The sequence below is a fragment of the Martes martes genome (genome assembly GCF_963455335.1).
Source record: "Martes martes genome assembly, chromosome: 14".
Classification (NCBI taxonomy): Eukaryota; Metazoa; Chordata; class Mammalia; order Carnivora; family Mustelidae; genus Martes; species Martes martes.
Window position 1 is genome coordinate 52,471,257 of NC_137902.1, and position 26,988 is coordinate 52,498,244.

At 47.7% G+C, this 26,988-nt stretch overlaps 1 protein-coding gene across 1 annotated transcript; it reads right to left on the reverse strand.

Moving 5' to 3' along the window:
- Positions 1–20,856: 20,856 nt before the first annotated feature.
- Positions 20,857–26,711, reverse strand: PLAU (plasminogen activator, urokinase). The gene is made up of 11 exons (XM_080823694.1): positions 26,614–26,711; positions 26,204–26,291; positions 25,672–25,705; positions 25,414–25,521; positions 24,907–25,081; positions 24,634–24,725; positions 24,244–24,460; positions 23,876–24,024; positions 23,163–23,303; positions 22,663–22,811; positions 20,857–21,991 (listed from the first exon to the last, which is right to left on the reverse strand). Exons 2-11 carry the CDS (start codon positions 26,258–26,260, stop codon positions 21,815–21,817), a joined length of 1,299 nt encoding a protein of 432 aa, XP_080679820.1. The 5' UTR covers positions 26,261–26,291; positions 26,614–26,711; the 3' UTR covers positions 20,857–21,814.
- Between the last annotated feature and the right edge of the window lie 277 nt (positions 26,712–26,988).

Consider the following 26,988-nt stretch of genomic DNA (forward strand, 5'->3'; position numbering starts at 1 on the left):
ATAACTCTTTTTAAAAAAGATTTTATTTATTCATTTGAGAGAGAGGAGGAACAAAGGATTGGGCAGAGGGCGAAACAGACTCCCCATCGAGTAGGGAGCCCGATGCAGAGCTCGATCCCTGGACCTCTGTATCATGACCTGAGCCAAAGGCAGACCAATTGAGCCACCCAGGCACCCCTGTAACTCTTTTTTTAAAAAACAAAATTGTTGTTAAAAAATATATACGTTCTTGGGTATGTAGGCATTCTTAAAAGATAACATAGTGTTCTTTTCTGGATAGGTGTGATGTTAGCCTGCATAAATGGTATTATACCATAAATTTTAGTGTATTTTTTCCTTACATGACATATGTTTTTAATATTGTTGTGTGGCTCTAAGTACATTTGGTTCATTACATCTGACTGCTGCATAGTACTGTAAAATGGCCATCCATACACTTCACTTCATCCTTTCTCCAATGATGAACTCCTAGGTTGCCCCTTCACACATTCCTCTAACAAATATGCTTGCTTATGTTCCATTAGGGATGTGTCTGCAAGTTTTCTCCAGGGCACTATACCCAGAAGTGGGATTGCTGGCTCTTTGGGTATAGCATATTTAAATTCATGAAGTAGAGTCAGATGGCTTCTAGAATGGTTCTACAAGTTTATATTCCCCACCTCCTGTGGTTCCCTTTTTCCCACATCCTTACCAACAGCATAAGACTTGTCTAACTTTTGCTACTCTAATAACACGAAATGATATCATGTTTTAATTGACATTGCTCAGAATGCTCCTAAGTGTGAGCATCTCTTCACATACCGGTGAGCCATTCTGATTTCTCTTCTATGATTTCCTGATCTATCAGTTGTTCACTTCCCATTGGGTTTCTGGTCTTTCTCTTGTTGATCTGTGGGAGTTTCCTATACATTTCAGATAGTAATCCCGAGTCTGAGCAAACTTGATTCCTAAACACAGACTGCTCTAGAAATGGGCTTTTTCAATGGTTACACATAAATGTTTCCTCTTTACTGTCCATTGATTTAAGGGGTGCCTGGGTGGCTCAGTGGGTTAAAGCCTCTGCCTCCGGCTCAGGTCATGATCCCAGAGTCCTGGGATCCAGCCCCACATCGGGCTCTCTGTTCCTCGGACAGCCTGCCTCCTTCTCTCTCTCTCTGCCTGCCTCTCTGCCTACTTGTAATCTAGGTCAAATAAATAAATAAAATCTTAAAAAAAAAAAAACAAAACCCAACCGCCCTCTCATGGTGGAGCCATAGTCTCTGGCCTGTGAAGTCCACAGTCATGATAAGGGTCTGTGCAGAGGTCAGCCAGGGCTGACCTGAGCATACAAGTAGAGGGGGGCATGATTTCAGGAGCTGCTGAAACTGTCTCATGACTGGGCAATACACAAAGAGAGAAAGAGGACCGAATTGGGGACAGCTGTTACCACCTTTTTTAAGGTGTGCACACTTTATTGAACTGTTCTTGTCAGTGTACTTAACAGCCCCAAACTTCACACGTGAGAGTTCTTAGTCCATGTGAAACTGAGCTGTTTTTCTATAGTTTAAAGTTTCCATTTGCAATATTGGATGAGAAACAAGGTGAAGGGGGGAAAGCAAGCTGTGGTGATATAATCTGCTTTATTTGTGATGACTACAACCTCTGTCTGGTTGAAGTGAGCCTTTGCTAGACCTAAAAGGCTCTCTTTTCTCAACAACCTGATACCAGCTTCTGTCACGAGCCCCGGCAGCTGCAGTGAGCTGTGGGCTCCCGTGTGTTATTTTTATCCTAAATACTCACGGGATCCTACTTGGTCACCAGCATGTGCAAAGAAGAGTTTGGGGACCTGAAGGCTTCCATCTAGTTCACAGGGGTGAATGCCACATGGGCAAGAAGCAGCATTTTAGTAAGCGGCCTGTAAGACTCCCACACGCCCTCAGAACAAGGGTCTTCAGTAAAAGTTGGATCGGAGAACTCAGCTGTGGCCAAGAGGCCTCGGCGGGCTTCCTATTCCTCTCTCTGAATCAGAGAGTTCATGACCCAACCAGCTGCGTGGAGGAGGTCTGACCTTCTCAGAGAGGGTCATGATCCATACGGAGGTAGGAAATAGAAGAGAAGAACTTGAGTCACTCATCCCCACCCAGCAACAGATCATTTCTCTCCCTGGGCTAAGCCAGCTTGCCCTTAGACCTAGACTTCCCTCCCCTCCTCAGCACCACTGTCAGAACGATTTCTGAAACCCAGAGCACGCCAGAAACAACCTTGAGGTAGCCAGAGCTTATCTTCTCTGAGCCCCCTTTGACAGCAAGGTCCACACACTGCCCCTCAGGCCATCTCACCCAGCCAGAGCTGCGGGCGCCACCCTATCCCGGCCGCTGTCACCCCCCCAGCCCAGCAGAGGCCGCTAGAGGAATGCAGATGGAGCCAGAGTTGGCCGGCGTAGGGAAGGGAGGGCTCCCCACAGGGCCTAGGGGCTGGTGTGATAGTCTGTCCTTCTCAGTCCAAGCACCTAGCTGGGACAGCGCTCTGACCCTCCTGCTTGGCACTCCCCTTAGCCCTCTCAGAAGTGAAGATAGGGCCAGAGTACTTGCATTTTATTATTTCAAAAAATACGTTTCCTATTTCCATTTTTATGGTTCCTGATGTTTTTTTAATGTCCCCCCCCAAACTACTAAAATTGTGGTTTATTTCAAATGTTTATACTTAGCGAATTAAGCCTTGTGATACCCCCACCCACGCCCTCCACACACATACTGTAACATAATGGTACCATTCACAAGCTGTATGAAAAGAATTTACAGCACACTACAGTGGACGTGGTCTGGTAATGGGACACGCTGGGGATGCATGATTTCTGTTGATCCCAGTGAGTGAGACTGAGGACAGCTCTGTGATGAATACATAAGCCCCGCATTTCAGGTCTGTATCTGAGGCCCAACAAAAATGGGAGGCCCTAGCCAAATGGGCCTCCTAGTCCACTGTCTGCTCTCCACCCGTACCCTCCAAGGACCAGGCCACAGTGAAATATTACACTTAGTGCAGAGTGCAGAGGAAAGGGGGTGTCAGAAGTCACCGGTCCCCCTCTTCCAGCTCCCAGTCTGTCACCCTTAGGTGAAGGAATGAACTCAGCGGGCTTGAGGAATATAGCTGATGCCAAGAGGGAGGCTCCTCTGCTCCAGCTGATGCCAAGAGGGAGGCTCCTCTGCTCCCAGCTGCTCTCTGTACAAGCCTCTAGACCCTGAAAACCTCCTGTTCTGGGCCATTATTCCCATCCCATAGGCCCCAGAGCCTTTTCCTGTGGTTGCGTTGTTTTTCTCAGAGCAGGAAGTCTTCCTGGAAATTCTCCAGGAATCCAACATCCTCCTGCTTACCCAGGGGACACTGGCCTCAGGCGTGCAGCCCACCCCACCCACCCCACCTCCGCTCTGGGCTGGGACATGAGGCCTGGACAACAGGAAGTTATCTTCCCAGAGACCTAGTATCTTGCCCTCAGAGTGCCCTGGGCCTCTTCTCCTAAGAAGAACAGCCTTTTGCAGTTGAAGAAAAAACAACAAACCATATTGCCACAGGGCTGCTTGTCTGAATGTCCCTTTTCTCATCTGGGACCTGGAAGCTGGCACCATGAGCCCCGGCACCACGCCCCCCACCCCCGAATCCCCTTCACTCCCACAAGATCTATGGCTTCTGCTCTGGTTCTCAGCACTTTCAAACTCTTCCTCTTTGTTCAACTGTCAGAATCCCCATCTCGTCTGGTTGGCATGGGAAATGATAAGGCTAATGGGAAAGACTGGCGAGGACCCCAGTGTGTTCCCTGTCCTGGAAGGTTGTATTATAGACTAATAGCTTAGGGTATCCTAACAGTCTATACAATGCTAGTCCTCCAGGATGTTCTTGGAAAATGGGGTTCTGTGGTCAAATATGTTGGGGGGACATCATATATGTATCTATGATCCTTTATTCACAATGTTGAAGTCAAAAAAAGTCCTGAAAACAAAGGTTTCATCACTCAGGGGTAAAAACCTGAGCTAAATGATGTGTAGTTTTTCCGATTCTTTATTTAACCTACTTGGTGTGACTGTCCGTATGTTTTGTGCAGAAGTATGTGATTAGAGGGCCTGTTCCACTCCACTGAGGAGGCTATGGAATAAATAGCATGTTCACTGTATTATCTTATTAAAATATGAAAAATTCCAAATTCTGAATACATCTGGCCGCAAGGGTTTTGGATACTGGATTGTGACTGCATAGATCCCCTCTACTGGATATTTATCCTATCCATAGCATTTCGAGGCTCGAGCAACCTTGTAGCCAAGAAACTAAACTTAGAGCATTCTCCAAACTTATTTGGCTACAAAACTCTTTGTTCCATTTCATATCTATTAATACCTCACAAAATTTCCATGTGGACAACACGAGATGTTGAGAAGAATTTGACTAACAGTGGCCTCTTAGATGTAGGAAAAGGTGGGTCTTCCTGAAAGCAATTAGATCCGAGGCCCTAGGGATAGTTTTTCCTTATTCTCAGGGCTAACACTGTGGGCAAGACACAAAACTGGAATAGGGTAGACTGAGGCAAGACTTTGATGACTCATGTGGGTTTGGGACAAGGACGGGGATGGCTAGAAAACCCAGTTAGGACAGACATATGTGTCAAGAGTCAAACCAGAAAGTCAGACAAGAACCAGGAGTGAAAGAGTTAAAAGTTCAGCTAAAGATCAGAAATCAAGAGATACGCAGATTTTAAAGCAATTGGGAGTCCAAGTACCCAACACAAAAGTCCTGGAAACTAAGACAACATTTTGCCCCTCCTATGAGCTTTTATATGCCTCCTACAAAGACCCATACTCATTATAGAGTGTACAGGTAGAAAGGCATGTGAAAGCTCCTGGTGATGTGTTAAATCAGTGAATAGACAGCTAACCCACTTAATGTCCTTTCCTGACCCAGGTGGAAGGAATACTAAGGGATTTGTAAGAATAGCAAATTCAGGGGCACCTAGGTGGCTCAGTTGTTAAGCATCTCCCTTTGGCTCAGGTCATGATCCCAGGGTCCTGGGATTGAGCCCCATGTTGGGCTCTCTGTTCAACCGGGAGCCTGCTTCTCCCTTTTCCATTCCCCCTGCTTGTGTTTCCTCTCTGTCTCTCTCTCTCTGTCAAATAAATAAATAAATAAAATCTTTTTTAAAAATAGCAAATTCAGGCAATAAGGACTTCCAGGGCATTTCTTGTATCTCTGGCTTTTGGCTGCTGCTGTATGTTATCATTCTTTGAAATTACAGATTGGTTAAAAAAAAAAAATGTGGAGCTCAGTTACCACATGGCAGTAGGACCAGAGCTGGGAGCGTCTGCCTGTCAGAATATGCTAGTGAGGAGGTAGTCATTCCCTTAGCAGTCTTGGGTCTGTTGGATGTCAAAAAACTCTTCAGAGTTGGCTCTGGGTAACTCTAGAATCACTCATTAATGGCCATCTCTTCTCTCTTAAGGCTGTGCTCCGAGCGGCAGGAACACACCGGGAAAAGCATGTGCCCAAACCACCGCAGGCTTTGTTGCAGCTGACCCCTGCCTCTTGCTACTGTGAGTACAGTATATTCAAGGCCTTTCAAAAAATGTCTCTTCCAAAAGTCTCACGCTCACCTTCTGGCTATCTCCCTGTGCCTGCCCTCGATGGCTCATTCTCAGTCTCAGGATTTCTCAACCTCGGCACTATTAACATTTGGGGCCAGATAACTCTTTGCTGTGTGTAACTGTCCTGTGTATTGAAGGATGTTAGTTACCCACTAGATGCCAGTAGCATCTCCCCAGTTATGACAACCAAGACTGTTTCCAGAAACTTCCAATTGTCTCCAGAGGGGCAAAATGATCACTTCCTGTTGAGAACCACTGCTCTACAGGATTGAGGAGGTAGCATGGCAGACTGAGTGCCTGGGTGAGACCCTAGTTCTGCCCTGGGCCAGCTGTGTGCCTGGAATCTATATGATTTCCTATGTGACCCCATAATATTTCTGGCTGAATTTAACTTCTCTCATCCTCAATTTCCTCATAAAAGAGAGAAAAATGATAATAAATATCTCACAGGCTTGTTGGGAGGGTTAAATGAAATAACTCATGTAAAAAGATTAAAGTGCTTGGCACAAAGGAGCATTCCAAGACCTGTGGGTTATTATTTACCCCTCAGGGCTCCACACCTGCTTTTAGGGTGACCACTAACTGACTTTAAAACCCCTTATGAAACATTTCAAAACATTTCATTCCGACCTTCCCTCTCAAACTACATTTCCTCAACATCGCTTCCAACTCAACATTCCAGACGTATTGACTACTTGCCATTCCAGGGAAGCAGCCAACCTTTTTAGGGCCCCTGGGGTCTTTGTAATGCAGGTAGGTTGCTCCTTATGCCTGGTACTCTCCTCCCCTCCCCTGGCTACCTGCTACATTCCTTTCAACTTTCTGTGTGGAAAGCACCAAGTCCAGGAAGGCTTCACCTCCCAAGTCAGGGCACAGGAGTCTCCTTTTTCCTCTCGTCGTCAAGCTTCTGGTAGTTGCATGGTCATCGCCCAGTTCTCTGAACTACTCTCCTGACAGGGATCCCTGTGAGGCCAGGGATGCTGTGTTGCTGTATCCAGAGTCTCCAGAACTAGCTCAGGGCTTGATGTCCAATAGGGAGTTTGGGATGTGTGTGCCGTCAATAGCTAATTCCATGAACTTCTTCAGCACTAATACGGGAAAAAACTTTTTCTCTTCCTTCCCAGATAACTACATATTATCTTTTCCACTTCAATAGGTAGTATTTGAAAATGGAACGAAATCTGAGTTATCAAAAGGTATATGGAAGGGGTGGCTGGGTGGTGCAGTCGGTTGAGTGTTGACTCTTGGTTTTGGCTCAGGTCATGATCTCAGGGTCCCGGGATCGAACCCCGTGGCAGGCTCCATGCTTAACAGGGAGTCTCCCTCTCCCTCTGCCCTTCCTACTCACGCTCTCTCTCTTTCTCTCAAGTAAATAAATAAAATCTTTTTTTTTTTAAAGGTATGTGGAGTAAAGTAAGGCTCCTTTTCCCACCCTCCAGCTACCTAGTCTCCCTACCCAGAGGCTGCTATAGGACCATGCAGCCTTCCAATGATGTCCCACAATGTTCTCTAAATGGAGTTTTTGTAATTTAGTACCAGGATTTCCTATGTGCTACCCCATTGTCAGGACTCTAGTCCAGGAAGCCAGCATGAGTCCTCCCCATCCCCCAAATCCCACTTTCCATACTCAAGAAAATGGATGCATTGGGGCAGGAAACAAACTTTTGACTTTCTTCAAAAGCAGCAAGGCAGGAGGTGGCAGAGGGCAAAGGTGACAGACAGCAAGGGGGAAATCTGGAAGATCCCAGCATGGCCACCACCCCCAAATCTCCTGAACTGTCTAGACACAGACACAGACACACGCACGTACATACGTACACGTACCCAGAATAAAAGCAGAAGCTGTGGGGACACTCTAAGGGACATCCCCTGGAGCACTGTCACCTGCAAAGCCTCATGCTCTCCCTCACTACCTTGAGAAATCTGAGGGAGAGGGAGCGTCAGGCCCAGCTTCAGGCTTCCTCCTCCCAGCCCAATAAGCGGAAGCAAACTTCAATGCTTAGTCATTTCCCATGGGGTTGGGCTTTACCTGGGGGTCTGAGTCACCACACAGGTGTCAGTGAGGGAGAGGTGTTCTCCAACATGACACATCTGCTTGTCCGGGAAGGACATTAGCCACTGGGAGTTGCGGGGGCCACTACGAATCGGACCCCGAATGCTAAGAACCCACGCTGTTCTGTGAAGGTCTTTGGCATTCCAGGCCAAGGGCAAGACCTTAGGATCCTTTGCTTGTCTAATACCTGTTCCTCTCTCCCTTTCATCTCCCTCCATGGGGAACCAGCCATCCTGAGTTGCAGCTCTCAGCACCTCAGTGGGTAAAGCCATGACCCTCCAGAGAGGGCAGGGGTAAAGTCCGCTAGAGTCCCAGGCACTTGGTGGGCCTTCAGCAAATGTTATTTGCCTTTCCCTCCCGGAATTGAGGAGAAAGTCCAGGGCCTGAGAGGCACCAGTACATATACTGATCCCATGGTAGCCTCAGCACCAGACCAAACATCTCAACCATGCCAGGGGCTTTCTGAAGCTGGCCAGAGGTGACCAACCAAACCCTGGGAGAGGCTGGACTCTGTCCTGGGAATCTTCACCTTGGCTTGACTTTCACTGTGCCTACAGCAACTGTGTCCACTCCTGTTAAGCTGTGCTAACCATAGTAGGCTAAACAATGACTTCCCAAAGATGTCCACATCCAAATCCCTGGGACCTGTGAATCTCAGCTTACATGGCAGAGGAGACTTGCCAGATGAAGTTCAGTGAAGGAGCTTGAGATGGGGAGATGATCCCGGATTAACTGGAGGGGCCCAATGTAATCACAAAGGTCCTTGTAAGAGGGAAACGGAGGAACCAGAGTGAAAAGAGGAGATGTCATGATGGAAACAGAGGTCAGAGTGATATGGGACCCTGAGCCAAGGAATGCAGGCAACCTTTAGAAGCTGGAAAAGGCAAGAAAACAGATTCCGGGGCGCCTGGGTGTCTCAGTGGGTTAAAGCCTCTGCCTTCAGCTCATGATCTCAGGGTCCTGGGATCGAGCCCCACATCAGGCTCTCTGCTCAGCAGGGAGCCTGCTTCCTCCTCTCTCTGCCTGCCTCTCTGCCTACTTGTGATCTCTCTGTCAAATAAATAAATAAAATCTTTAAAAAAAAAAAAAAAGAAAACAGATTCTGCCTTGAACTCCAGTCTTGCTGGCTCATTTTGAACTTTTGACTCCTGGAACAATAAAATAATACATCTGTGTTATTATAAACCACTAATTTTGTGGTCCTTTATTACAGCAACAGTAGCAACTAATATAGGTTTTGGTACTAGGAGTAGGGTGTTGATATAACAAATCCCTTAAAAACCAAGTGGCTTTGGAATTGGACAGTAAGGAGTGGACAGAAGAATTTTAAGAAGAATGACGGAAAAATCCTAGATTGCCTTGAACAGACTTGTTAGTAGAATTATGGATGTTAAAAACTCTGCTAGTGAGGAATGAGAAGTGAGGAACACAGTAGAGAAAACTTATGTTGTCTTAGAGAATATCTAAATATCATAAACAGAATGTTAATAAAAATATGGACATTGAATGTGAGATGCTGGTGAGATCTTAGAAGTGAGGAATATTTTATTGAAACCTGGAGGAAGGCGAGGAGGAGTTTTTGTTATTAGTGGTGGAAAATTTATCTGAATTGTATCCTTCAGTACTATGGAAGGCAGAACTTGTGAGGAATGAACTTGGATATTTAGCCCGGGAGATTTCCAAGCAAAGTATTGAAGCTGCAACATGGCTAATTTTTGTTCTTTATGGTAAAATGCGAGAGAAGGAGATAAATGGAGGGAAGAACTATAAACAAAAAGGAAGCAGGACTAGTAATTTGGGAAACTCTCAGCCTATCCAGATCGGAAAGGATGCTAAAATTAGGAGATTCACTGTCAGAAAGGAATACTCTGGAGAGAAAGCCAAAGGTGTGACTAGACAACCTTTTGTTAATGCCTTGAAAGGATCAAAAGGTATTCATTTACACAGAGGACTCTTCGAAAATTTTAGGCATGTGACTCATGAATCCCCACAACCATCTCAGTGAAATCCAGAAATAGAGGTGGGATCACCCAGGAAAAATCTGTGGAGGAGCCTTTTGTCTAACGAAGTGGGTGTCTGTGACATACATTGGAGACCCACAAGGTTCTTGTTCATTTTACACCAGCATAAACACTGTCAACTTGGACTGAAAGGGACAGAGGAAAAACAAAATGAAAGAAGGCTGACAGACTCCCAACATTCTACAGGCAAGAAACAAGATGACAAAATTACTCAGCTGCAAACAGAATTGCCCGTCAAGAAAAAGGTAGAACGACAGAGAGAGAGGGGTAGGCCCAGAGGCTAGAGTCTCCAGCCACAGATGATTACTTCCAGGCCTTGAAACCTAAAGGAGTTTACCCAGCTGTATTTTAGAATGTCTTGGGACCGGTGACTTCTTTTTTCCCTTCCCTTTTCTCCCTTTTTTGAGAAAGAATGTCGATAACTACTGTTCAGTGCCTATCCCTGGAAGCTGATAACTTGTTTCTTGAGTTTCACAGGTTCTCAGGTGGAGGGAAAATGGTCCTCAGGATGGGTTGTATCCAGGGTCTCACCCATACCTTATTTAAAATATTTCCATGTTGAGATGTGAGGATTTTGAGCTGATGAGGTTTAGATCAGATTTTAGACTTGAGTTGATGCTCTAATGGGTTGAGGTTTTGTGGGAGGTTGGAATGGAGTGAGCGTATTTTGTATATGAGATAAACGTGAATCTTTGGGGCCCAGAGGGCAGACTGTGGTAGGCTGAGTAATGACCCTCGAGAATATCCTCATCTTAATCCCTGGAATCTGTGAGTATGTTGGCTTACAGGGCAAAAGGGACTTTGCAGATGTGATTAAGTTAAGGATTTTGAGGTGGGGAGATTATTCTAGATTATCTGGGAGGGGACAATGTAATCACAGTGTATAAAGGCGATCCTCATAAGAGGGAAACAGGAGGTTCAGAGTGAGAGAAGGAGATGTGATGACAGAAGCAAAGATTGGTGATGTGGAGTCGTGAGCCAGGGAATGTAGGCAGCCTCTAGAAGCTGGAAAAGGCAAAGAAGTGGACTCTGCTCCCCTAGAGCCTCCAGAAGGGATGCACCCCTGCGGACCCATTTTGGATTTCTGACCTCAAGAACTATAAAATAATACATTTGTGTTATTTTAAATCACTGAATTGTGGTAATCAGTTGCAGCAGCTGTAGGACCCTAATACACTAGCCCTCTTCATTCACCAAGCTCCATATCTCCCAAGCCAACCTACTCACTCATCCACCTGAGGCACTTTCCACCTTTCCATCTCCTCTAGATTTCCAACTTGACATTTATAACTAATTTCCACCCCCCTAGGCTTCCACCAACTCTTTCCTTGGCCTGCCTTCACTTTTTCCTGTTTCCTGCCCCTTCCCAGATCTGCATTATCCTTTAACTGAATGGTTTAACCCTAACAATACATTAAAATCATGGGGATGTGGCTGGGCAGGGTGACGGTGAGGGAGGGGGAAGACTTGTAAAAAGTACTGAAGCTCCAGCCCAGACGGATTAAAGCAGACTCAGGTATGTCATGATTAAAGTTCCCAGGTGATTCTAATGTGCCATAGTATCATTGAGAACACCTGCCAGCCTGTTGCTCCAGGGTTATCAAACTTCTACAGGCATAAGAATTACCTGGATAACTCTGAAGGTAAGTGCCTGGGCCTCAGGCCCAGAGAGTATGGTTCAATACATTACTCAAATCTTACTCTTCTAACAGGCTCCCCAGAGGGTCATATGCAGGTGACATTTGGAACTTGGAGAGACATTTCCACAGCCTTCTCTCTGCTCTCTCCCCAAGAGACTCAGCTGATTGATAAGATGAATTCCTTAGATCAATGATTCTCAATCTTTGATGAATATCAAAATCACCTAGGGAGCTTGCTAAAAATAGTTTCCCAGACACCAGTCAGGTTTGTTTAACCAGATTATAGTTAACAAGCTCCCTAGGTGGTTTGGGTTCATACTGCAGTCTGAGAATCAGCACCTTAGATCAGAGATTCTCAAACTTGGGTATGGAACAGAATCACTGGCAGGGCTTCCTAAAATGCAGATGGGTGGGCTCCCCCTCTAGAGTTTCTGATTCAGTTGATCTGGGGTGGGGTCTGATAATTCGCATTTCTAACAAGTGCCAGGTGATACTGAAGTTGCTGATTTGAGAACCATACTTGGAGGACCACCACTTTGTTTGTTCAGTTAAAGTAAGCTATACGCCCAACATGGGGCTTGAACTTGAACTCACAACCCCAAGATCAGGAGTCCCATGTTCCACCAACCAGCCCCTCCGACCCCGCCCTGAGAACCACCACTTTAGATTGATGTTCTAAGCGAAGTGTTTATCTCACCGTGTGTGTCTCTCTCTGTCCTTTCTCCTAATTCTCTCAGCCATGAGAGGGTCTAGCCAAGGAGAAAGGAAGGGCTAAGGCAAATGGCCAAGCAAGTCTTGACTTGAGGGGGTACAAGAAGGGATATCAGAGAAGAGCTTCTGGTAAGCTCACCGTGGGACATCCTGGCATAAATCTTACAGGTCTCCAAGGCGAGGGATGGTGGCCAAATTCCAGTGGAAAATAAGAGTGATGAGATCAATAGCTGTTAACTCCACATATACGTTCAGCCCCACTAGGACTCAAGGGCTTAGAGCTTCCCCGGCTGAGCCTCTTGGCCTGGGTTGGTAAAGGGTATGCAGGTGTAGCGAGTAATAAGAGAAAACCTGAGGTCACCTCTTTCACCAAAGTAATTAGGGAAAAAGCCAAGCTGAGACTATAGAGCCCTGCTCGCCAACAGTACTGACCTCAGCTTATACACACGCTTTGGGGAGGAGAGCTAAAGAGACCAAAAAGCGAAGATGGGAAGAGCCAGGTGAGAGAGGAAAGTCATTCTCAGTCCTTTTTATTAAGAGGGAGTGAATAATTAAGGGCAACTGGGAGGCCACAACTGGCAGGGGGATGGAAGGATTGGGCTGGGAACACAACCAGCCAAAATTCTTACAAAATCCACTTCATTTTCACACTCTGCATGCAGAACTTGGCTCTGTGCTAAGTGCACATGACCTGCTCGAACACCAGAAGTCTCATCTCAGTTTTGGGAAGCCAGAGGGCAAAGAGCCAGATCTAGTCTGCAGATCTCCTTATATATGCCACAGATCCATCTACTAACTCACTGACTCTGCATCACAGGACTAGAGGTTTTAGAGAAGTTCCTAGAATCAGAACCACAGTCACAGGGCTGAACAGATTTGGGATGTTTAGGCAACAAGCATCAACGCCTGCAGGATTGGATAACATCACTGCTTAGTGATTTTGGTGACCGGGAAGTTCTCCAGTTGGGTGGACAGAGTCCCAAAGACCATCAGCAGGGCTAGCTCACCCTGCAGATAGATTCCCCCAAATTCCACCCAGTAATAATTCTAGTTTGTTCAACTACCTACTAGATATGGCTTTAGGGAAATCACTTATGGTAGAAACTCAACTATGAAATTATGCACGTCTTACCTGTCTGAAAGCAGAAGGCTAAGCCAAAGGATACTTCCTTCTCCTTCCACACACCCCTCTCCACCCCACTCCTGCAGCCAGGCACCAGGTTAATCCTATCTTCACAAAATCTCCCAGATCTTCACACTCTCCTTGCTGGCCGCTGCCACTGCCCGGGTTCAGACCTTCTCCAGCTCTCATTTGGCTCAGCGTTGTCTGTCTTCCTTGTCCATAATATCACCTAGGCTCAAGAATCTTCATTTAGGGGTGCCTGGGTGGCTCAGTGTGTTGAGGCCTCTGCCCTCAGCTCGGGTCATGATCTCGGGGTCCTGGAATCGAGCCCCACTTTGGGCTCTCTGCTCAGCAGGGAGCCTGCTTCCCTCTCACTCTCTGCCTGCCTCTCTGCCTACTTGTGATCTCTGTCAAATAAATAAATAAACTCTTAAAAAAAAAATCTTCATTTAATCCATCGTTCACACTGCTGCCACAAACCCCAAACTTTTTACTGAATTTACACCATAATAGGGTCCAAAGTCCTTCACACGGCTGGCACAGTCCTCTAGGCCCTCAGGTTGCAGCTCTCATCAATCCCTCCAGACAAATCTTGCCAAACTGGCTTTACACCCCATCCACTTGAACCACCTGCAGTTTCTTGAGTGCCCCCTTGCTTTCTCCCTCCCCTTTACTTTTGCACATGCTCTGTCCTCTGCTCAGATTGTCATTTCTCCTTTCCATATTCGCCCTCCAATTCTGCACTCTTAGTCATCCATGACCACCTTGTACCTCCTCCTCATAGCTATGCTCTCACTGTACTCCATTCATTTGCGTGTCTGTTTCCCCACTTAACCTTTTATCCCACTGAAGCTGAGACCAGAGCTTTTACCTCCACAGCACAGTGCCAGGCCTGCAAGCAACTCTCAATGAGTGTTTGTTAAATGAATGAAAGATAAATCAATGAATCAATAAATATCTTTGAGTCCCCTCTCACCCTCCCAGACCTCATCAACTTGGCCTGAGTGTCCTTCTGTTAGAAGTCCTTTTAAAAAATGTAAATGTCCTTGGGCTGGTAGCATATAAAAGTTAATGAGTTATTTTAGACTTTAACTAGGTGATCCGGCAGAACAAGAGCACCGGAAAAAAAAAAAAAAAAGCCTCAGGAAAGGAGGTATAAAGGCAAGGGTAGGGAGGGCACCTACATTTCCTTTTAAATGCAAATAATATTGCCTCATATGAATATACAGTTTACAAAGAATGTTCACATACTTTATCTATGATGCCTGAATCCTGAATCCAGAAAGGTAGGTTGGTGAGTGTTATTATCTACATTGTACATATAAGCCTTGGAGATGTTTGTAACACCATAGGAAAAGACTTATGACAAAATACTCAAAGGAAAAGGACAAGATACAAAGTTATGAATAGACGGTGAACATGACTATGTAAAAAAGAAGGAAATAGGGGGCACCTGGGTGGCTCAGTCATTAAGTATCTGCCTTTGGCTCAGGTCATGATCCCAGGGTTCTAGGATCAGGCACCGCATGGGCCTCCCTGCTCAGCGGGAAGCCTGCTTCTCCTTCTCCCACTCCCCCTGCTTGTGTTCCCTCTCTCACTGTGTCTCTCCCTGTCAAATAAATAAATTTTTTAAAAACCTTTTTTAAAAAGTAGCAAATAGGAGAAAAGGAAAGAAATACAGCAAAATGCACCCACTCAATAAATATTTATTAAATGTCTGCCATATTCTAGACATCGTGCTAGATAAAAAAAAAAAGTAATGATGAGAAAAACACATCATCCCTCATAGAGGTTATAATCTGATGAAAAGGTGAACACTAATCAAATACTGATGCAACAAAGGTAAGATTGTAACAACTGCAAGTGCATCAGAGAGGTGGTGCTTGTTGCCATGAGACTATGGACAAAATAGAGGGATCTTATATAAATAGAGGCAGCCCAGGAAAGACTCCCTTGAGGAAATGATCTCTGAAGCACAAGGAAAAATTTAACTAGTCAAAGAAAGTCCCAGGCAGAAGAAACATCATGAACAAGGGTCCCATGGTAAGAGAGGGATTGATGAGTCAGAGAATGGCACAGTAGGTCAAGACTGGGAGAGGTTGCTGCCAGGTGGAGCTAGAGAGGACGTAGAGACCAGACGCTGCCCAAGACAGCCAGCCAAGAACAGGAGTCATTAGGCACACTTGCGTTTTTCAAAAGATTTCTCCAGAATGGATTGGTGGGGGTGTGGGAGGAAAGGGGGTAGGGATAGAGTCAATGGGGGAGGCCAACTGGGAAGCTTTTGTGGTAGTGCAAGCAGGAGTTGATGGTGGCTCAACAAATGGTGGTGGTGTAAATGGAGAGAAAGGGAGGACTTCAAGAGCTATGAGGCAAATTGCCAGGATGGGATGAGGGGAATGAGAGGAGAGAAGTGTCAGGATGACTTCTAGGTTTCTGGATGTGAATGGAGGTGGTGTCATCATCTGAGACAGAGAGTGATGGTAGAAGTTCTTCGGGTTGAGGCCTGAAGAGAGGGCCAATTTGGGGCAGGTTAAGTGTGAGATGCCCTGCATGTGACAACCAAAAGGGGGTGTCAAGTAGACAACAGAAAATAAGGGTAGGTCTGGCTGGAAATAAGCATTTGCAAGTCAACTGTTTACTGGTGGTAATTTAAGCTTGGGTGTGAATGAGACTGTGTAAGAGAAAGTTTAGTGTGGGAAAAGGAGAAGGTCTAGGATGAGGCCTTAGGGAACCCAATGTTCAAGGCCAAGTAGAGGAGGTTGATTGCAAAGGAGATGTAGGAAATCAGAGATGTTAACAACAGCCATGAAATGCTATGGGAGCATTTTACTTTTACAGTTACTTTTTTAAAAAGATTTTATTTATCTATTTGAGAGACAGTGAGAGAGAACATGAGAGGGTCAGAGGGAGAAGCAAACTCCCTGCTGAGCAGGGACCCTGAGGTGTGTGGGACTCGATCCCAGGACTCTGGGATCATGACCTGAGCTGAAGGCAGTCGCTTAACCAACTGAGCCACCCAGGCCCCGCTACAGTTACTTTTATAATTGGGTGGAATTTTTTTTTTTTAAGATCCATCCATTTATTCTGGTGGTGGGGAGGGACAGGGGGAGAGGGAGAGAGAGAATTCCCAGGCTGACTCCCTGCTGAGAGCAGAGCCCAACATGGGGCTCTATCCCACAACCCTGAGATCACGACAGGAGCCAAAATCAAGGGTCCAATGTTTAACAGACTGAACTACCCAGGTGCCCCTATTGGGTGAAAATTTTTAGTTAAGGGGTGAAAAAAAAACCCCTTTTTATGGCTCCTTGAACTTAATTAACTTTCTAGATTTTGAGGAAAACATTACCTGAGGGCAAGAGGTGATATTCAAAATATTTAAGTAGCAGGACTTAGAGTACCAACACTTGGATGGCAGCTGGAGGAGGAAGGGGTCTCAGAAGCTCCTGCTAGGGAGTCTTCTGCCCAGCTGTAACCCTATGGTTGGTGGATCATGAAGTGGAAAGAGGCTGGATGGCAGGAGGACATCTGGAAGGAATCTTGGAAAGTAGCTATTTCATGATTGCTACCGATTACCAGCCCTGCCTAAGGGTCCTCACCTAAGGATCCCACCAGCTCCTTCCCCCGCTATTGTCTGCCTGCTCATGGCCAACCTCCAAACTCTTTTCTCTAGCACACCAGTTTATTCACCATTTCTTCCTTTTTTTAAAGTAATCTCCGTGCCCAACATGGGGCTTGAACTCACTACCCCGAGTTCAAGAGTCACATGTCCTAATGACTGAGCCAGCCAGGCACCCCTAGTCATCATTTCTTGAGAATGCCTCGCCTTTTCATGTCCTCATGATCTTCCCTATGCCTAGAATACCTTTCTCCCTCTTGTTTGGCAAATTTCTTTGCATCTTGATAGGCCGAGGTAAAATATCACCTCCTCTATAAAGTCTTCCCTGACTTCCCAAGGCAGAATTAATTGCTTCCTTATCATTGTTCCTTGCACTTTATACATACTTTTATCATAGCATTTATCACACTTAATTGTGGTCTTGGTTCTGTCTCCTTTGCAAAGTTGTGAACTCCTTGAGGACTAGGACTATGTCCCATTCATTCTTGTACCCCAGCATCTAAAACAATGCCTGGTGTGCAGGCACCTAAAAGTTGTTTGTTTGTTTGTTTGTTTGTTTGTTTTTATTTCTCGAATGACTCTCAATGGGACTGCAAGGCTAGAAGAAGGCCTAGTCTATCTTTTCTCCCAATTTGCTACTTAAAACTCAGCAACAGGGCAGCCTGGGTGGCTCAGTCACTAAGCGCCTCCCTTTGGCTCAGGTCATGATCCCAGGACTCTGGGATCGAGCCCTTCATTGGGCTCCCTGCTCAGTGGGAAGCCTGCTTCTCCTTCTCCCACTCCCCCTACTTGTGTTCTCTCTCTCACTGTCTCTATCTCTGTCAAATAAATAAATAAAATCTTTAAAAATAAATAAATAAAACTCAGCAACAGTCCTGATGCATGCTACAACATTTATGAAACTGGAAAACATTATGACAAGCAAGAGAAGTCAGTCACAAAAGACCACATATTATATGATTCCAGTTTTATGAAATGTCCTGCATAGGCAAAGCCATAGAGACAGAAAGTAGATTAGGGGGTTGAGGGGAAGGCGAGAAAAAAGGAGTAACAGCTAACGAGTATAGGGTTTCTTTTTGAGGTGATAAAAATGTTCTAGGATTAGTTGTGGTGATGGCTGCACCCTTCTGTGAATATAAAAATTATTCAGTTGTTCAATTTAAGGGGGTGAATTATATGGTATGTGACTTATTTCTCAATAGCACTGTTCTTTAAAAAAACACCTCAGCAACTTCTCTCACTGTGTCTGATTTAAAGGGAAGGTTCAGATGTTTGCTGCTGGGGAGGAAAATGGACAGCCTGTGAGTGAATGTGGAGGGTAAGTGAAGTGTGTGGTTATTGTCGGGGTTGACATAAGTGGAAATCAAGTTGAGTCCTTGTGATAGAATGGGCCACAGAATATTTCAGAAGGAGGGGTTCTGGTGAAAACGGAAACCACTTCAATGAAATCAGGTTTCAGCAAAAAAGGATGAGGTTAGCTTGAGAAGAGTGAAATTTTACTTTGAAACTCGTGCCTAAGTATGGTCTCCCCACTTGGCCTGGGAATCGTTAAAGAGGAAAGAGTTATAATAGATAATATAGCATATCATGTAACAAATCATAAATACATAATATAAAATATCCTATAGACATGGGTGGCAATTCTTATACACTTAGCCTAGAAACCCAGCATCTCTAAAGTAGGGAGCTTAAAAGGGGGGCTGCTCTCCTTTTCCCAGGTTGGGCCCTCCTGGGAGGTCAGATGTCACGGTGCTGGGTCTATGTACTCTGAAGCCATCTGAGCACTGGGTCCTCCACTTACCAGCCGTGATGCCTGGGGCAAGTCACTCAATCTCCTTCTGTGCTTCCATTTTCTCTACCGTAAAGTGGAGTGATGATAGCACCTTCCTGTTGTAAGGATTAAATCAGATCACATATGAAGAACTTAACACAGTGTCCAATGAAGGGGCACCTGCCTGGTTCAGTCGTAAAGCATGGGGCTCTCGATCTTGGGGCCATAGGTTCAAGCCCCATGTTGGGAATAGAACTTACTTAGGAAACAAAACAAACAAAACAAAAGCAAAACACAGTGCCCCGTACACAGTGAGGACTAGAAGAAGGCAGTCCCCAAAATGAGTGACAGCTTAGTATCTAGAGCTGCGATTGCTAGAGAAGTAGCTGTTCCCTGGAGAGCCTCGAGAGAGAGATTAGGGAAGAGGTAACAACAAGGCCTGGTGGCAGCTGGGGCTGCGGTGGCGGTGGCAGCAACCGGGAGGTGGGGATGTCAGGTCTGGGTGGCGGCTGGGAAATGGTCTGAAAAGAGTTAGCAGTGTCATTGCTCAACCCAGCTGGTGGGGCTCATACTTCCTGTTTTCAGTGTCTGTGAGCCCTGATGCTGGAACAGCTCATGTTGGAACAAGATCTTTCTTGGCCCCTGGATGGGTGGGGGAGACACACAGAGGCTGAAAAGCAGCTCAGCCTGGGCTGGGCCCCTTAGCTTCACATCATGCCTTTTCTCTCTGGCGAGTTCCAGCTCCCACAAAACCCACTAATGCAGTCCTGGGGTGGAAGAGTAGAGGAGGTTCCAACTCGGTTCTATGAGAACTTATATAGTTTGGTAGTAACAGCCATCGTGTCTTTGTCTTTACTAGCATCCAGGATTTGTGAACTCATGCATCCTTATAACATTCCTAGGAGGTAGATATTATTATCTCTTTTTTACAGATGGGGAAACTGGGGCACAGAGACGTTACAATTCTTTCCCAAGGCACATAGCTAGTGTCAGAACCAGGATTCTAGTCCAGACCACCTGACTCTGAAATCCATGCTCTGAACCATTGTATCATGATAAATAAGATAACATGTTAGATTATAGGGATGAAATGCAGAATACTCTGGATCGCTGCCCTCCAGGGGCCCGTGGTCTAGGGAACCTCTGAAAAGGAAGGAAGAACTTGCACTCTCAAACTCCACTCAGGAAACTGACTATTCATGCAAAGAACACATACTGACCATTTCTTGAATTTACTTTGCTCTTCACATATTCCCGCCAGTTGTCCCCAAAGGATCTCAACCAGGAGTGCTTATCAGAATCACCTGAGGAGCTTCTGTAAATTCACAAGCCCTGGCGCCAGCCCTGACCTGAATCACCCACAGTCTCTATGGGTGGAGCATCAGCATGTATATATTTTTTTAAAAAGGTTATCAGGTGACTTGTTAAGAAACACTGTCCAAACCCAATAACATAGCTTGGAAACTCCAGCATTTTAACATCCAGCTGTATCTCCCCATTTGCCTTCTTTTTTTTTTTTTTTTAAGATTTTCTTTATTTACTTGACAAAGAGAGCACAAGCAGGGGGAGCAATAGTGGGAGAGAGAGAAGCAGACTCCCCGTTGAGTAGGGAGCCCAATGAGGGATGCAGGACTCAATCCCAGGGCCCTGGAATCATGACCGGAGCCAAAGACAAATGCTGAAGCCAAAAGACTGAGCCACCCAGGCACCACTTGCCACCTGCCTTCTACACCCTAGTTCTTCAGAAACCTGTGTTTGATTCAAAATGTGTGGTCACCTCCATTAGGATAACACCTAGCTTTAGATTCCAAGTCCCCTAATATTAGGGATCATAGTGACTGGTCATGAGCTCCATCCACACACTGAGGAAACTTAGTACCAGCTCCTCACACAGATGATGGGAAATTGTTTTCTGTTCACAGAATGCCACACTCAAGCTGGGCTGGGTTTGGGATCAGCAATTTTCACTCATGCAGATATTCTCCTTGGTTGAGGTCAGCCCCAGGATTGTTATGGGCAGAGTGAAGAGAATATGGCAGGACTTATCCTAGAGGATCACTGTGTACAGCTGTACAAGATGTGCACTGTACAAAGGCATCAGGCTAAGGAGGGAATTCATGCAGCCCACACACCAGGCTGTACCTTATGTACTATGGAGAACCTACTCTACAACTCTTCTAGCCTCTATTCCCAAAGTCTCACTAAGTACAGAGATTCAGCCCCCAAGAAACTCTAGGGTACATGCTACCATCATTATTTTCCACTTTTTATGCTCCCCAACTCCCTCCCATACAAGTACCAAGAAAGAACCAAAGTCTTCAGAAAAAATCACATTTTATTGACCTTTATTCAAAATTACAAAAATAGATATAAATAAAAATAGCAGAATATAATTATTAAATATTCAGTGTATAGGAGTGGGCCTCACCTCACCCAGTGAGGATTGGATAAACTCAGACAAAAGGTCAGAAGGGATAACTGGCCAAGAAAGAACATCTGTGTAAAAGTGAAACTGAAATTTTACTGCTAGTCACAGGCATGCCCCAGAACAATACATTCATGGGCATGATCACATGACAGACCCAAGAGGCCCTAGGAGTGGCCCAGGACCTCTCCACACAGACCCTTCTATGTGTCATCATAGTCCATTCAGTTTAGGGAAATAGTTAGACTTGCAGTCACACACAGGGACAGCAGCTGTTACACTGACAGCCCGTGCACAAGTGTGCACACATATACACCCATATATAATATTTCCTGATACATTCATGGAATGTCAGAGCCCTTCCCTCAAGTCATTAGTGTCTCCACTCCCCAAGCCACTGTTCCACAGTGGCCAAGCTCCCTCAAGAGACCTCGGTTCTTTTCGGCTTCCTAATTGAGAAATTATTTGTTTCCCAACAGTGGGCCTCATGAATGCCCGCTGTTGGGGGTTCTGGCTCTCCTTCTACCCATGCACAGGAAATGGCATTTTTTCTCTCCAGGAGGCTTCAGTTCAGAAAAAGACAAACAACTGGTCAACAACCGTCCTGGGTCAGGGCCATCCCTCCATCCTGGCCCCGGGCTCTGGGCACTCAGCACCCAGGCCTGTAGCTGAGGATCAAGCTGTTGTCGCTCCCCCTGGTGGGGCAGCACACGTAAAAACCATCTCTGCGAGAGCCTGTCTTTCTCAGGTTCTCCCTTATATAGAGCCGAAGCAGACGCTTCTGCTGCAAAAATGACAGCCAGCATGGGAGTGGGTAGTACCCCTCGCTTCCCTTGGCTCCCTGGGGAGCCTCAGAGGCTTAGGCCATTCTGTTGCCTGGCGTGCATGCGGATCCAAGGCAGGAAGTGTGAGACCCTTGTGTAGACGCCTGGCTTGTCCTTCATGGCACAACCACTGCCCCAGCTCACAATCCCGGTCAGAGTCAGGCGGCCTTGGATAGAGCAGACCAGGGGGCCCCCGGAGTCTCCCTGTTAAGCCAAAGACACAGAAGGTGAGCCCTGGGAAAAGGGAGGAGGGGGCCATCTGATCCAATCACCCAGTCATGCCCAAGAGAGAGAGAAAAAGGAGAGTTTCTTAGAATCCCCAAGTCCATAGTGACTCTCCATTTCCTACCATATCAAGTTTAAAATCCTCTGCTTGGCTTTCAAAGCCACAACTCCATCTACACTCTCAGACCCTTTTCCTCGCCATCCTGCAATATACCATGCTCAGGCTCATTTTTGTATCTTTCAACTGGAATGGTCTCCTTTTTTCCCTCTGCCTCCCTACATTCTTCCAGTCACCTCTCTAAAGCTTTCCTTTTATGACCACCTCATTGGTACTAACCTCCAGCTCCCAAATACCGATCATTTACAATTCATACCATATCCTGAGCACTGAGTTGTATTATTTTCTAGTGTCTTCCTCTTTCTTATGGTCCTATTCCCTTCCCTTCTCCAGTCTGAAATGTCTAGCACAGAGCCAGGCTCATGACAAACATTTGGGAAACGCATAAGGATTAGTTTAAACTAAGACCTGAGCTCCTAATTCTGACTTCTTGGGGCTTTGGCTGGAGAGGGGCTCTCTGAAGCTGGCAGGGATAGGCCCAGTAGCCCAGGGGAGATTTGGGGGTGACAGGAAGAGAGGCTGGAACTCTCACCTGGCAGGAATCTGTTTCCCACTGTGGGTCGGCAGCACACAGCATTTTGGTGGTAACTTCAGAGCCATAGTAGTGTGGCTGCTGACACTCCTGGTGAGAAACCAGCTTCACAACAGTCATTTTTAGCTGCTCTGGATAAAGATAGTCAGCTAGATGGAGGAAACAAGGAGAAGTTTACTTTAAGATGCATCTATACAGTCTTCCCACAGGGACTCTCTGCCAGGGAAGGGACCAAAAAGTGTCCCTACCAGGAAAAGCCTTTATTCTTTTCCCCACAAATCTGAGCCTTTACCCCATGTATAGCCCCTCACCCCCCCATCTGTTTACCTTTATGGCCCATCACTCCCTAAATAGTGCTCCCCACTCCATCCCTGGACCATCTACTACCTCCACAGTGCTCCCATCTCTATCTCCACAGTACTGTCTTGATCAAGTTGAGCTCACTTCCAGGTTATAACACTCCCCCAGGGCCCTCTGAGCCAGCCCCAAATGTCACTTACTGGCATTCTCTTTTCCAAAGCCAGCGATCTCACAGCTCATGCCAAAATTAGCATCTCCACGCACTGGAGGCAGGCAGATGGTTTGTATGGACCTGGATGGCTGTGCACACTGGCCCGTGTTGGAGCGGATCTTCAGCAGGGCTGGGGGAAGAGGGAAGCAGGGGAGATCAGGGGGAAAGTTCTCTACCTGGCCAGGTGGTCACCCTCTCTCCCCTCCAAATGCTGAAGGACTGGATGTCTATCCCTAAATCATTTAAGGTCAGAGGCCATCCTGGAAAGTCTGCTGGCAGCTTATTACCGGAAACAAGCCTCCCCTGTCCCATGCGTCAAGGGTTTTGTTCCAGCCGTTGACATGGGCCTTGGCCAGCCAGGGCTGGTCTATACAGATGTATGGGTGGCTGAGGCAGGTGGGCTAAATTCAGCTCAATGCTCTAAGTTCCAGATCCTGGAACAGGCAGAGGTTGTATCCAACAAAAGAAGGGGCCTCCCCACCCATGTCACATGCTTACCAGGCCATTGCCATCTAGAGGAGGCTAAATGTTTGGAAATTCAAGGTTTCTGCAGAGGAACAGTAGACCTCTTGCATATGTCCCTGTGCTGCATAATGCAGGATCTCCAGTTCCCCTACAACCTCAACCTCCCATTTGGGTCTCTTCTTGGACCCCTCGTCCTCCAACCATCATCAGTAGGGCAGATAAGGGCTTTCCACTCACCAATATCATTGTGGTGAGCAAGGCTGTCAGCATTGTAGTCCTCATGCAAGATGAGCTTCTCCACCTCAAACATCATCTCCCCAGGTGTCCCAGAGTTAAGCTTCGACCGACCCAGGTAGACAATGTAGTCCTCCTTCTTCGGGTGATTACTGTGGGAGGGGAGACTTGTCAGATAGTCAGATCTCATGAGCTCTCATCCCCTCCCCTCCCCTCAAGGTGGCCTCAGAGCATGACTTGCACCCAAGGCCATGGACTGCACGGGAGGGGCCTAAGGGGGTAGAATTTACGGGGCATCCTTTGCTGGGAAGGAGAAGGAGATGCGTTTGGGGTAAGACAGGAGGGTCAGGGAGAAGAGATGGAGGACGTACATGAAGCAGTGTGTGGCGCTGAGCACCCAGCAAGGACTGATGAGGCTGCCACCACACAGATAGGTGACAGAGCCTCCGTGGTGCCTCCTGTAGATGGCGGCAAACCACGGCTGGTTCTCGATGGTGGTGAATTCTCCGCCAATAATCTTAAAGCGAGGCCTCAGAGCCTTCTGGCCACATTGAAACTCAGCTTTTTCTGGAGTGAGGGGATTTTTTCCTGGAGAAGAAAGAGAAAGATGTCTTGGGGAGGCAAGCAGGAGAATGTCTCTCTCTTGTCTTCTAACCTCCCAGTTTTTCAAGGCCAGGCAGGGTCCCTCCTCGACCCTCCTGTGATGGGATAAAGGGACATACGATCTTTCCTACTGTCACAAACAGGTCAGTGACACTCACCAGAAGAGCATTCTTGCACCATGCACTCCCGGACAAGCTGCTTTAGGCCAACCTGCACATAGCACCATGGCCTTCTCTGGTTGTTTGGGTTCCTGGTAACACAGAAAGGGGGGGGTGTCATTCCAACCCGGAATACATCTCCTTCCCCTCCAGGGAAAAGTCAACCAGAGGTCTTCCTTTCTTCAGGCTATGGACAGCATTCTGGAAACACAGGGGGTGGTAGCAAGTGATCCTGTGGGGCTGTGAGACGGTCTTTGCTGCCCCCCCCCTCACCTGCAGTAGTTGTGTTTGCCCAGACCCAGCTGAAGGGCATCAGGTCTGAGGGCGTGGTACTCTTTCAGAAGAACGGTGGCAGAGTTCCAGGCCAAGCAGGGCCGGCCTATGATGTCGGTGTCGGCCTTCCCTCGGTAAGAGTGACCATTCCCCTCAAAGCAGGTTTTCGTTGTATCTAGGGAAGAATGTGAGGATGAGAGGTATCAGAAAGAAGAGGAAATTCAGACAGGCATTTTAGAGATCCTGTCAGGCCTCACATGTTTTCGGGCCTGGCAGGAAACGCTAGAAAGGGTCTTCTTCCATCCCCGTCTCACATTTGTGTGCAGCCAGAGATGCATGAAAGAGGATGGGGCTGTGTTTGACCGTGTATCTCACCCAGGGATGAAGATGTCCCCCACTCCCACCTCCAGCTCCTAACTCCCGCCTGCTCTCACACCCCACCCATCTCTCCCTGCCCCCAAATCTCTGGTGCCCCCTCCTGCCCAGTTAGAGTCAGGATCCCCATACCTATCTCGCAGTGTTCCCCTTGGAATTTCTTTGGACAGTTGCATCGATGAATGTTGGAGAAGTACTTGTAGGTCACACATGTTCCTCCATTCAGACAATCGCAGTTTGCTGGGGATCACAAAGGTGGCGTGGTAAGAAAGGAGCGTGGGAGGAGGCAAGGGGGAGCCAGCCCTGCAGCAGGGTCAGGGAGGGGCTGCCCCCTGAGGCTTTTCCAAGAGGTCTGTACAGTCAGATATTATGCATTGGGTGGATACTCACATGCACTAGACACTGGGTGAAGTTCATGGCTTCCCTGGAAGAGATGGAGGGGAGGGGGAAAGTTCAGCAAAGGTCCCGCGCTCCTGGGACTCAAGGGGGAGGGCAAACTGGCCCCAATCCCAAATCTCACCCTTTCCTCCGGATCCCTCTCTCTTCACCTTGTTCATATCTAACTAGCCCTCACATGGAAGATCACAGGTTTCTAGCAGGGAGAAACGGATGGACTCAAGCACGCTTCATGTACAGGGTGCAAGAAGGCGGGGGTGGGGCGGGGAACGAGGTCTCTGCGGCTTCTTCCTCCCTTCCCTGAAAGCGCGAACTCTCTTAGTTCTCAGGATACCCACTGCCACACCTGTCCCGTTTTCCCCCGAGATGGTCTGGTCCCGCCGTTGATGGAAGCCGGAGGATTCCAGCGTCCTGCGCAGCCCCGTCCTCCCCCCAACCACACACACCCGAGCGCCACCCCCGGCGCTGCTCGGGATCCTGCAAGCCCCCTCGGCCCGCTATAGGTCAAAGCGGGAAAGCCACTTACTTCGGAGTCGCTCACCACGAGGGCACAGAGGAGTAGGCACGTCAGCAGGATTCTCATGGTGGCGAGGCTGGGGCTCTGGGCAGCGGCTCTGCAAGGGAGGGAGAAGTCAGCTTGACACAGAAGCCGAGGAGCGAGAAGGTGGGCCGGCTGGGTTAGCGCAGTTCAGGGCAGGAATCCCAAGGTCTCCTGCGGGGCGCACCGGCGGTGACCAGGGCCCCCAGGCCTGCCGTCTCTCCCCGCTGGGGGCTCAGGGGTCCGAGCACCCACAGAGGGTGCACAGGCGCCGCGAGCGGTGAGTCAGGCTCGGCCGCGGCCGAGCGGGAGCAGCCGGGGACCGCCGAGGCAGCCGGGGATGGGGGAAGGGACACCCGCAGGAGCAGCTCTGCGCAGTTAGGGTGGCCCGCACTCACCGGTAGCTGAGGCAGGAGGGACACCGAGCAGGGACGGCGGGGTGGGTTGACACTCTGACAATCCGCGGGGCTCTGGGGCTTCCAGTCGCCGCGCTGTGTTGCCGGCCGGCTGCGGGGCTCTATATCAGGACCCGCCCCAGCCTGGCCCCGCCCCAGCCCGGGATCTCCCCAACGCTTCCCTTCCCTCAGCTTCCCTGGGGACTGGCGCGACCTGGACCCGTGGGCTTCCACAGCCTTGACTGAGAGTGAGGGGCAGCGCGGTCCCCAGCGGAGGGCACGAGCGAGGTCTGAACAGAGAGACCTAGAGGCATCTCAATTCCTCACCCCCTCCTCCCACTCACCTGGCCTGGGCCCCACGCCAGGGCAGAGGCCTCT

Bases quoted from the DNA above. Each gene is read 5' to 3' on its own strand.
- PLAU (XM_080823694.1), bottom strand. From the start codon at position 26,260: ATGAGAATCCTGCTGACGTGCCTACTCCTCTGTGCCCTCGTGGTGAGC. The intron at 25,082-25,413 runs GTATGGGGATCC...ATTCTTCCCTAG, and splicing joins AGGGGAACACTGCGAGATAG to ATACAACGAAAACCTGCTTT. The intron at 23,304-23,875 runs GTGAGTGGAAAG...CTCTTCCCCCAG, and splicing joins TGCTCACCACAATGATATTG to CCCTGCTGAAGATCCGCTCC.